Raw genomic sequence first — 12,760 nt, 5'->3', positions numbered from 1 at the left:
ATAATAATCCATGTTCATTATAGCATTATTCATGACAGCCAAGAAATGGAATCAACTTAAGTGTGGTATCAGCAAATGAATACACAAAGAAAATGTGGAAAAAATATATATGCAATGAAATACTATCAAGCCATAAAAAAGAAAATCCTGTCATTTGGAGAACATGGATGAGCCTGGAGGACAATATGTTAAGTGAAATAAGCCAGGAACAGAAAGACAAATATCACATGATATCACTTATATGCTGAATTCATAAAAGCCAAGAATTGAATGGTGGTTATCAGAGGGAGGGTTTGGTGGGGAGATTGGGGAGAAGTTAGTGAAAGGATACAAAATTTCAGTTAAATAGAAATAATTTCATTTTTATCTTAGTCTAGTTGCATTTCTGGAAAATTCAGTATTATGCATATGGGTAAAAATATTTTGTTTATGTGCAAAATAGAGTTACCTTTTTAAATTCACATGATTACCAAGAGTTTTTCATCTACATGAATGTCTAGAAAGACATTAGAAAGTCATTTGGCATAGGAAAATACCTTTTGCTGTATGCATCTGTCCTGAATATTGCAGATTATTTAGCAGCCTTGGCTTTTAACAATTAAATTTCTGCATTACCAACCCCTCTGCAAAAAGTTGTGACTACCAAACTGCCTACATACATTTCCCTACCACTCCTTAGAGACACAGAACCAGTCAGGTTGAGAATCTCCGAAACAAAAGAAAGAAAAGAAGCTTAGGTGTTACAGAGTTCTAATTCAAATTCAATTTCTTTCAGGTGACCAGAGTGATGCCTGGGGGTCAAGTGATCAGGGTGGAACTTGATAATGTCACTTAACCTACCTGTACCTGAGTTGATTCATCTATAAAAGGGGGATTAAAAAAAAATTCCAAGAACTGTTGGATGTCAAATAAGACAAATCCATGAGACCCTGCTCCAAACCACACCATCGTATTTACAGGTTAGTCCTTATCCCCAGTCTTGAGAGAGTCCTGTGCACTGCCTCACTGACTAGGATGACAGCAACATCCCAGATACTTCTGGGTACCAGAGACCACCAGTTCCCAACGTGATGCTCTGCAGCCTCCTCAGCTTTTTCCTGTCTCCTTCCTTGACACATTTCCCTTTCTCTCCAAACCTTGTTCAAAACATCTAGTTCAAACTGAGAGGAGAACAGACTTGTTTTTGATGAGGCACAGTTAAGGCGACATCTGGTTTTCACTGAGGAATAAATTATTAAATCAGCCCTGAAATTTAAGTGCAATTACTGTATTTAAAACACAATTACGTATCTATTTTGAGGGACAATACCGAATCCTGGGCCACTCTCACCTACTACCTGCTATACCTTAGTTATTTTGTGTACATTTTATGATTCTTAATCATGAAGTCATATTAGTTTTCATGTAGTAAGTATAATTGGGCACCAGCCATGTGTGAGCCATTGTGCTAGCTAGACAACAGTAATGAACAAAAAGATGGGGCCTTACTTATCTGTATGTTTAGAGAGGTACCCAATAATTATTTCCTGAGTGAATGTAAATATATATCTTTCTCTTTCAGATATCTGTGCCTTTAGAAATACTGTTTTCTTTTCCCTGACTTAATTATTTGGGCTTCTCCAACTTACTCCTTCACTACCAAGTCAGTGAAATTTTTCAGGAACATATTTGGCAAAGATGAACCCAAGTTTCTGAACATGGACAACTCTGTTCACACTTGTATCTTGGCAGCTGTCAGTTCACACTGTGAGTCTGGGTTCACTAATGAACTATGAGCATCTCAGGGGCAAGGACAGTGACCTATTCATCTTTGAATCCTCAGAGAACAGAGCTGCAGATGACATACAGTAAGCGTCTAATATGTTACAAGTTGAGCATCCCAAATCCAAAAATCTGAAACCTAAAATTTTCCCAGATTCAAAACTTTTTGAGTCCTGACATGATGCTCAAAGGAAATGCTTATTGGCGCATTTCAGATTTTGGATTTAGGATGCTCAACTGATAAGTATATATAATACAAATATTCCAACATCTGAAAAACTCTAAAATTTGAAACACATCTGGTTCTAAGCATTTCAGATGAGGGATACTCAACCTATATTGCCTACCTTTATATATAAGTGATACTGTCAACATCATATCTATCCAAGATAAACTACACATGAAGCAGTCCCAGTTGTAGCTCCACCCCTTTTGTCTTCACTCAGGAAAGCTCATCAGAAAAAGTGAATAACAGTGACAATAAGACAGAGATAATAGGGAGTCTGCTCTAATATAGGTGAAAGCATAAAATGATTTTATAAAATCATTTATAAAATTTGGTATGCTATTACTAGTAACACCTTACCAGTGTCAGAGATTCTCGACCAAGCTACCAAGCTCTGCCATTTGTTAGCTGTGTGACTTAAACTACATAGGCCTTGGTTTTCCCATCTGCAAAATGGTGATATTAATAGCATCTACTTCATAGAATCATAGTAGCATACTTAGATTGGTGCACCTTATAGCTCCAAATAAGTGTTGGCTCATTCAAGTGAATAAGCAAAATTCATAGGTGTCTGTGACAACAAGGATGTTGCAACATCTTGAAAAGTTGATGCAGACCACTGCCCTTCATCCTAAGAAACAGACTTACCTTTAGGGCCCTGCAGTACTTATCAGTCTTATGGCATAAATTTGTAATAATTCTATGGATTAAAATGGCGAATGGAGACAGGAGAGTGAGTGAGATTCCCTAGAAAGTCTTGGAGTCAAAAAGTGTTCTGGGGCCACAGCCAGGTCAGGGACACTCACAGAACCTCACTCTCCTTATCTGCAAAATGAAGACGACATAACTCCTTCCTTGTCATCCGTCTGTCTGGTCTACAGACCTAGTAATATCATGATATTTAGCAATATCTAAGTATCTAAAAATATGAACAGCTTTCACTATTGATTTATTCCCTGCAACAAGCTAATGATAAAACAAAATTTACTCACATAAGGATTGGGATCAGGAGTTCTTTGAAATTCAAGACAGGGTGTAAATTGCTGCAAAGGGGCTCTTTAATTGGGATCAAAACATTTTTGACAGCTTTTGGATTTTAGCTATTGTCACGTTCTGCAAATGTTTCTTTTCTTGGTTTTAAAAAAAAATGCAGTCAAGCTCGAGCAAAAATACCATAGATGAGATAAACAACTAAGGCTGTCATTCCAAATGATAAAGATCCAGTTTTCCATTTCTTTGATATGGAAAAAACACTTTATTTAGAACCCATGCTGCACAATTTAGTCAGTCCCCTGCTGGGCAATGACCAAGGTTTAATAAACTGTTCCTGCTCATAATCTCCTGTGGAGATTTTTCAAATAAAAAGCATCAATAGATATGACTTTAACAGAGAAACAGAATCTTAAAATTAGTCTCCGGACTCAACTTAGATGTGACTTTGTTAAGTACTTTATCTTCTTGACTTTCTTCAACAATATCTCATCAGATCATTGTTGCTTAAATACCTCCAGCGGTGGTGAACTCTCTCCCACAGAAGGCAGTTCATTGAACTGCTGACTGATAGAAAAGCTTTCTTACTGATAAACAGAAATCACCTCCTAGAAACTGCTATCAATTAGTCCTGGTTCTGTTCCTTGAGGTCACACAAAACAAGTCAACTCTTCTTCCTATTTGACAACTCTTTGTAGGTATGAAGACTGTTAAGGCTGGGCATGGCGGCTCATGCCTGTAATCCCAGCACTTTGGCAGGCTGAAGTGGGTGGATCACCTGAGGTCAGGAGTTCAAGACCAGCCTGGCAACATGGTGAAACTCCGTCTCTGTTAAAATAAGAAAAAAATTAGCTGGGCATGCTAGCACATGCCTGTAATTCCAGCTATTCAGGATGCTGAAGCAGGAGAATTGCTGGAACCTGGGAGGTGGAGGTTGCAGTGAGCCACTGCACTCCAGCCTGGGTGACAGAGTGAGACTCCATCTCAGAAAAACAAAAACCAAAACAAAAAAATAAAGACTATACATATTGAGTACCCTGACCCTTATCATCTTTACTTCATATTTCAACATATTCATTCCTTTTAACCATTTTCTAGGACGTTCATTGAGGCATATTAACAAGCTAAGATTTCCAGATGCTACAGAAGTCTAATGTTAATCTAACAAAGCTGGGGTAGACTAAGTGAGACAGGAAATATTCAACTCTACTTCCTTCCTGATTCTCCACTAGGGACCTAATATTTCCTCTACAAATCTTTGGGTGGAAATTATTTTACTGTTGTTCTCTTTGTGTCCAGCTAAAGAATAAAAAAATAGTGCTACAAGGTTTGGTGGTACCTTTCTTTGGGGACAGTATAGCCACTTTTGAGTATGGATGCAGATAAAAGTAAAGAATATAAACTACCCTCAGTTAAAATCAAGGTAATTAGGACTTTAAAAACCTGGGCACAGCCTATCTGATGGGGAAGGTCCATGATAAAATAGCAAAGCCCAAAACATGACCCTTGGACAAGATAAAACACCAGATACCTTTCGCCTCTGACCCTGTCCCTTTGATTACACATACCATGTGTCATGGTAATGGAAGAGACTAGAGATGATATCATATATTAGGGCATATAAATTATTGTGAAAATATCTCTCATTTGGGCTTGATCCACATTACTAAGCTCCCATAAAGAATGCTGGAGGACTAATAATTTTCTCCAAGTCTGTATAAGCCCAGAGTTCTCTACATCCTGTATCCCAAAGATCTTATGAGCCACATCTGTGTTGAGAAGTCTTGGTTCAGCAGTTTCCAGGTCCCCAGTTGCCTGGATCCTCTTCATCAGAGTATGTTTCCATTTGCCTATATCCAATTTAAAATGCAGAGTTCAGAACTGAGCATGGGTCTCCAAACCATGGTCTTTCCAGGAAAGAGAACCTACCTGCTCAGGATTTTGAAGCCATATTTTTATGAAGGCAGATAAAGCTTACATTAGGCTTATAATCCTGTTGAATTCAAGCCCTTTTACTACCAATGCTAGTACCTTCATCTTAAACTCCCTTCTGCCAAGGTGTCCCCAGATAGGCCCACCTTCCTCCATAAAACAGAGGCAAATTACATTGATTTTCGATTCAGGCTGACTTGAGGTTAAATCCCAGTTCTGCTTCACACATGCTGGGCTGTATTGGAAATATTTTTAAATTTTCTGTATACGATGATGTTTTGACATCTTAAGAAATCTTACTGGCTAGGGAGAGACTGCTTCTCAATTTTTAAACATAGCAAAGGATCCAGTCTTTGATATGCAAACTAACAAATCCAGAGCCATCCCTCCTCTACCTGGCTCATAATACCCCAGAAAGCAATATTTCTCTGTCTTCACCATCTCAGGGCAGAGGGGGATCACACTTACAGCTTGAAGCCAGACAAAATGATTCAAACTAGCCAATCGCTCACCCTGACCTGCCTTACCTTTCCAGCAGGAATCCCAATACCAAAAACCAAGGAGTGGCCTTAGGTCTCCCCTTTCTGCTCCTTGTCTTTTGCCTTCTGACCACCCTAGTGTCTTTCCCATGTGGCCCTGTGTGGTGTGCTGTGCTCCAGTCTCTAGGACCCTGTGACTATAACAAACTGCTTTTTTTTTCTTCCAGAGGCTCTCCTGTGTCTCCTCTGTGGCTACACCTGACTGACTAAAGAAGATGTACATATACACCATGGAATACTATGCAGTCATAAAAAAGAATGAGATCACATCTTCTGTGGGAATGTAGATGGAGCTGGAGGCCATTATCCCTAGGAAACTAACATAGGGACGGAAAGCCAAATACCACATGTTCTCACTTATAAATGGGAGCTAAATGATGAAAACTCATGGACACATAGGCAGGAACGATAGACACCAGAGCCTACTTGACAGTGGAGAATTGAAGGAGGGAGAGGAAGAGAAAAAAATAACTACAGGGTACCAGGCGTAGTACCTAGGTGACAAAATAATCTGTACAACAAACCCTGCGACATGAGTTTACCTATATAACAAGCCTGCATACGTATCCCTGGACCTAAGTTAAAAAAGAAAAAGAATACAAAACGTGGATGAACTTAGAAAAGATTTATCTTGAGAGATAATAGACATCATTGTTAAACACAAGGACTCAGAAGCCAGACTGCCTAGGTTCTAATCCTGCCTCTGTCACCCCTTACTGCCAACAAATTATGTAAACTTTTCTGTCCTTGCTGTCTTCAACTGTAAAATGAGGATAATAGTACCATCTACCAGCCAGGCATGATGGCTCATGCCTATAATCCTAGCACTTTGGGAGGCTGAGGCGGGTGGATCACGAGATAAGGAGATTGAGATCATCCTGGCTAACACAGTGAAACACCGTCTCTACTAAAAAAAAAAAAAAAAAAAAAAAAATTGCAAAAAATTAGCTGAGTGTGGTGGTGCACACCTGTAGTCCCAGCTACTCAGGAGGCTGAGGCAGGAGAATCGCTTGAACTGGGAGGTGGAGGTTGCAGTGAGCCAAGATTGTGCCACTGTACTCCAGCCTGGGCAACAGAGTAAAACTCTGTCTCAAAATAATAATAATAATAATAATAAAGTACCATATACCTCCTAGAGTTGTAGTAAAGATTAAATAACCTGGTATTTTAAGGGCTTACCACAATGCCTGGCACACAACGTGTACTTGATGAGGTAGTTATTATTCTTATCACCTCATAGAAATGTTGCAAGAATGAAACGATATGTAAACTGACTAACACACCTCTAGTATCTAGGAGGTACTCAGTAATGGGAGTGACATCTAGCTATTTTTTATTCTGGTAAAATATATAACATACAATTTACCATTTTGACCGTTTTTCAGTGTGCGATTCAGTGGCATTAAACACATTCACATTTTTGTGCAACCATCATCACTTTCCATCTCCAAAAGATTCCATCTTCCCAAACTGAAACCTCAAGCCTACTAAAGCATAGCACTTCATTTTTCCTTTTCCCTCGCCTCTGGCAATCACCATTCTCCTTTCTGTTTTTATGACTGTGACTATGCTAAGTAATTCATATAAGTGGTATCATATAATGTTTCTCTTTCTGTGCCTGCCTTAATTCACTCAGCATAATATTCAAGGTTCATACACATTGTAGCACATGTTAGAATTTTCTTCCATTCTAGAGCTCCATAGAATTTCACTGTATATATATATATATATAACATTTTGTTTATATATTTATCCATCTACATACATGGGTTGCTTCTGCCTTTTGGCTGCTGAAAGTAATGCTGTTATGATCAGGGATGTACAAATATCCATTCTATTACTAGTTATTTATGAATATTTTTTCTATAACTTTTTTTCAAGGAAATCCATTTTTACATTTAAACTATCATCTTACTACCCTTATGTTATCTTCATACTAGTCATGAAAATAATAATGCAAAATGACCAAGGTCACGTAACTCGGCTAGTTAAGTATTGTTTATAAAGTGCTTGATAAATTATCTTCATGAAATTCATGTAAGTGGGCATATGTAGAGGTGTGAAACACTGAATGCATATAAGGAAAAAGACATCTATTTGACTCTTATTCTCTTGGAAAATTGATTATAGAAGGTTTTTCTATTTTCCCCTTACCATCAATGAACAGGACTGACAGTGTCAGGAGAGCCCTGGGGATGAATCTGGAAGTTAATTGCAGCTGTAAGGTTGATGAAAATACAAACCACTTCTTTGGTGGGTTCAACAAACATATCAGCCCTTAAATTTCCTGATGGTACAGTGATAGATTTTTTTTTTTTTAAGATTGAGAACTCCATTTATTCTTTTTGATTACAGCAATTGCAAGGTGCTCCAGGTTAAACTCAAGAGAGTCTGGATGCTTTGACCGAGTCAAAAGATGTACACGTATCTCCCTCTAGGACGTATGTCATTAAAATTGCCAACACACAAAGAAATTTAACTTAAACCGTCACATTACCCATTGATCTTCAAAGCTCATCAATCTTCTATCAGATTACCAAGATAGTGTGACACTTTTATCACAATTACACTATAAGAAATACAGTGCAGTCATACTGTGGCCAAGTCAGTAAAGACACTTGCTTTGATGGATGATCACAGTTGATCAAGTTTGTCAGTTGCTTTATGCGTTTTTATGCTTGTTTTATATTCCTGCCCAGAGAGTAGAGGCTTTTAAGGGCACATCTGTCAATGGATTCAATTTCACAATGCCATGTGATTGTTTTACTTACCCCTGTCTTCTCATCAAAGATTTTGATTCCTCCAAAGGAGATGGTTAAAAAGATTTTCTGTTTGTGTTCTCCTTTGGAACGAGCGCCAGCAACAACACCCTGTTGAAAGGAAGAACATGGCTTTTACTTTAGTGTTTTCATTTGAAAATTCTCTCTGGTCCCAAAGGCACGTCAGATATCATCAACCAATGCCACCAATCATGCACACTGCTTTTCCTTCACACTTCCACATTTCTCTACTCAATGCATTTAACATCTACTTGGTGCTTTAAGGTAATGCTTATCCTAGCGGTTCTAACACATTGTATAGAGAGATATTTGAATGTTCACTCACTTAACTAATCATGATTTATAGAATTCCTAATGGTGAGCTGAGCTAGATGCTCAGCTCAGAATTGGGGGTCCCAAGAGAGATACAATATGGTCTTCAAGTTAATGTCTTTTCTGGGTTTTATATTAGATATGGTTTTAATCTTTTAAATAAAGGTGAGCCACTAAGTATATTCCTACATATAATTTTATTTTTTATAATTCTGGAAAAAGTTTTCAGATGAATCAATTTTAGATAGTAGAAAGAAAATAAAAACAAATGCCAGACTGTCCATTCTGCTGGAAAAAAATGTGTTCATCATAGTTAACTGCCTATTGATTGTAATTTTTATCCAAAGACATTTTGTGTTTACCACTACCCTTGTTCCCATCATTCTTGCATTCCATTTATCAAAAAAACTGTTTCCTCACTTTCTCAAATGTTTTATAAGCCAAAGGTATGTCTATCAGTCAGTGAGAAGGTAAGCTTCATCAAAGGGTGAGATGGTACTTTGTTCACTGCTTTATCTCTCCTGCTTAGGACAGTCCCTGGAGGGCAAGAGGCACTTAGCAAATCATTGCTAAATGAATATGTGCTGTCCAGAGTCCCCCAAAGTTGAAATGATTCAAGTTAAGAATAAAGACATTTGCTTTTCAAATTAGATTCTGTGGTGGCCAGTTACAGGAAAGCATGAGCTCCTACTAGGGTACAACTCAGGGGATAAAGACCTTTCAAGGGATCTACGGGATCTACGCTCTCAAGGGCTATTACCAACCATGCATTAGGGGCCTTGAAGCTTCTACCCTCTCATTACTGGCAGCCTCTAAAGATGGCAAGATTAAGCGTAACTCTTCAGCAGTATAGTTCTGGGCTTTTAGAAGAAGAAAAACCTAAAATAATATTGATTTCATATTTTCAGGAGATAAACAGTACTATGTGCTATTCTCAGCATCAGTGTTAGGGAATGGTTGGTGTTAGAGAGCAGCAGGTATGACCAGAGGTATAAGGAAGGCACATTCTTTTGAGAATGTTTGATTATCCTTACTTTGCATAATGGAAATATTCTGTGGAATCAGAATACCTAACTTATACTCCTGGTTCTGTGTAATCTTCAATAAATTATTTAACCTCTTAGTTTCACTTCCTCAAGCGTAAATGTATTTTGTTGGATGGTTGAGATAATTAAATGAACATTTATATAAAGTACTTAGCACAATGCCTGGTATACTGAAGAAACATAATAAAACTTTCTTCTAGAAAATGCATGAATGCCCATTACAGTTTATGTTCCAGTTCCTGTTTAGACACCTACTAGTATGAAATTCTCTCTTTCATATGTCACCCATTCATTCTCAAGCACATCTTACAGACTCACAGACATGCAGAATATATAGAGCCACAGAAAACCTTAAAGCGAATAGATCCAAGTTTCTCAACTGACAGATGAGAAAAGTGATGAACTGAAAGGTCGTAGAGAGTCCTGAGACGGCACAGGGAATTGGTGAAAGAGCTGAAACTACAACTCAGCTTTCCTAGCATGTGGAGCTGGGACCTGTGGTTATCCTTTACGTGTGTCTTCTTTCTAGGGAGCCTAAGTCTCTCTCCCTACAACCCCCGCCCAATCTTCCTCTTTCAGTCCTTCAGAGCTGCTCCATATTGACAGAAGACCCCTCCTCCAGTGAATAATCTCTAAAAGGTTAGAGGAAGTCACAACTCAGAAACAAAGCAGGGTTCTCTGTCTCTTCAACCCCACACCACATGCAGTGGCTTCTAGATTGCTCAATGTGCTCCTTGTTTTCCCGTGAATTCACTGTGGGATGCTTTTAAGGAACATGCAGAAATGGCCAAAGTATGTCTTTGGAATCCCAGGGGTAACTCCTAATTTTTGCTTAATGCCAACCTTTCTGACCCTTTTAACCAACAGAGCATACCCTTTATGCCAAATTGCATCTCCTTTGTTTTCCCTGCTTCACTTTCCTCCTGGAAGTTACCACCATCTGACATTTCACAAATTCATTTGTTGGTTGTCTGCCTTTGCCAAATAGAACAAAAGCTCAATTGTGCATAAAACTTTGTTTTATTTGGTTTGTGCCCAGGGCTGAGAATGGAGCCCAGTGTAAAGCAGGAACTCAAAGAGAAGGAAAGTGACTTTCCCTTGCTTGACTTTGAAATCTGTGTTCTTGGATGGATTTGGGGTGAAATAATACATGCTACTATCCCTTCGCACCCCAGCCTTCAATCTCAGATATCCAGGAAAATAACGAGCTCCTTGCTGTGGGCTGAATGTGTCCCCTCAAATGCATGTGTTGAATCTTAATTGTCAGTACTGTATAACAGTACTGGGGGACGATTAAATGATAAGGGTAAAACACTTGTAGAGGAAATTCGGGTTCGGATAAAAGGCCTTCAGAAAGTGGGTTCATTACCCTTTCTGCCCCTCTGTTGTGAGGATACAGCATGCATCCCCTTTGGAGGATGCAGTAACAGGCACCATATTGGAAGCAGAGAGACCAGGGCCTTCTCTAGACACCCAACCTACTGGCCCCTTGATCTTGGACTTCCCAGCATCCAGAACTGTGAGAAAATAAGCTTGTTTTTTATGAATTACCCAGTCTCAGGCATTTTGTTACAGTAGCGCAAATGGACTAAGACGTGCCCTCCTAAAGGAAAGTACTGGAAGAACTGTCAAAAGGGAGAAGACTGTCTCCTTCTGGTTTTATTCCTTCTTTCTTTAGGTGAGAAGAATACAGGATGGGTCAGGGAGAGGGCTGCATCTAAGCATCAATATCTCCATCTCCAAAACAGTCCTAACAGTTCCTAGCTCACAGATTTCCTGGAATATCAAATAGCAATAATTCCTGGAACATAGCAGTGCTGATTAGATACCAAGGCCCCCTTGCTTGTTGGTATCAATAGCTATCAAATAATTCCCTGGTAGAATACAGCTGTATGTAAAGAAGGACAGTAAATGCCAACATACGTGTTCCAGGAGCATTTCTGCTTGGGGCTGCTGATGGTGACTTTACATGACAAATGATAAAAAGAAGGACAATCCATAAGGTGCTATCTTTGGGGAAAGAAAAGGCCCATTTTATCAAGCATGTTTTTCTTGTGAGACAGGACTATGGGTCAAGCTCAGAAAATCTGCACACAGTCTAGAGTGGGCCTGCCACAAGACAGTGTCCTTAGGGGCTCATCTCCCCACAGGATTATTCATGGCCACTGTGCAGAACTAACAGAGGCCCAGGAGACAGCTCTTATTAGGGAGTCAGAAGATGTGGATGCAGGTCCTGTTGTGGACTCCGTGCCTCACATTAGCCACCTGACCTAGTAAATCACCACTCGAAACCTGGAAACCAGAGAGTCAAACATTTTCTTGGGTGCCTATGCTACAGGTTCTCTTACTCGTCATATAATTTAGTCAATATCACAATCCTGGGAAGTAAGAATTACCTCCGTCATTTTACAGATGAGGAAACATAAAGCCAGGGGATCAAATGACCTCCTCAAACCTAAAAGAGCTAATAAGTCATAGAACTGAAAGTCAAACAGTGATCCTTCTGATTCTCAAGGTAGGAATCCTTCTACTACAATCCTTGGTTCTCTAAGGGCCCCCTTTTGGGAAACAGATTTTTAAAAAATGAACATACAATAATGCATGCTACAAATAGGTCCAAAAGTTTATGAAAATAGCTAGGTAGAGCCAACAGCTTGCAAAGTTAGTAGTGAAGAACTCCAAAATGAGAATCATGTTTCTGACCTCATAAGTGTGTTAGAACACTTAAGAAAACTATGCACCTAGGAGGGTCCCGGAAATAACAGTTCTCATTCTTTCAAGAACTAATATTGATATTATTAAGCAATACCATGTGCTAGGCACTGTGTGAAATGATCAACACAGGCATCCCCAAGGGAGTCACAGGCAGGCAGTATCTCAATAGAGGAAGTTACATATAGGGAAAAGGGTAGGCATGCCAACCAAGATTCACAGGCTGCCCTGTCCAGCCCAGGGGTTGCTGTGAGAATCAGATGTATGACGTGCATGAAAGGGATTCGAGAACATTCACACAGCAGGGTACCTGCACCCAATGTTATGACCGCTCTCCATGGAACATATAAAGCATGTGTGTAATGCAACACGCTTCAGGCACGAATTCTGAAAACCTCAGAATGCTATTCCAGAAAGCCCCATGTAATAAACCTAGTCTCCATTTTCCATTCTCCTTCTAGC

General features: G+C 39.2%; 1 protein-coding gene across 10 annotated transcripts in view; it reads right to left on the bottom strand.

Moving 5' to 3' along the window:
• DAB1 (DAB adaptor protein 1) overlaps window positions 1–12,760 on the bottom strand; it is a 1,264,232-nt gene that overhangs the window by 132,311 nt on the left and 1,119,161 nt on the right. For all 10 annotated transcript variants that reach the window (XM_032297127.1, XM_032297126.1, XM_032297131.1 and 7 more), the window contains one exon: window positions 8,220–8,318. In XM_032297127.1, coding sequence (XP_032153018.1) covers window positions 8,220–8,318 — 99 coding nt within the window. The remainder of the gene's footprint in view (window positions 1–8,219; window positions 8,319–12,760) is intronic.

Source organism: Sapajus apella, unplaced genomic scaffold (genome assembly GCF_009761245.1).
Source record: "Sapajus apella isolate SASKATOON/1434 unplaced genomic scaffold, GSC_monkey_1.0 scaffold36, whole genome shotgun sequence".
NCBI lineage: Eukaryota > Metazoa > Chordata > Mammalia > Primates > Cebidae > Sapajus > Sapajus apella.
This window is presented reverse-complemented; position numbering and strand designations above follow the sequence as displayed.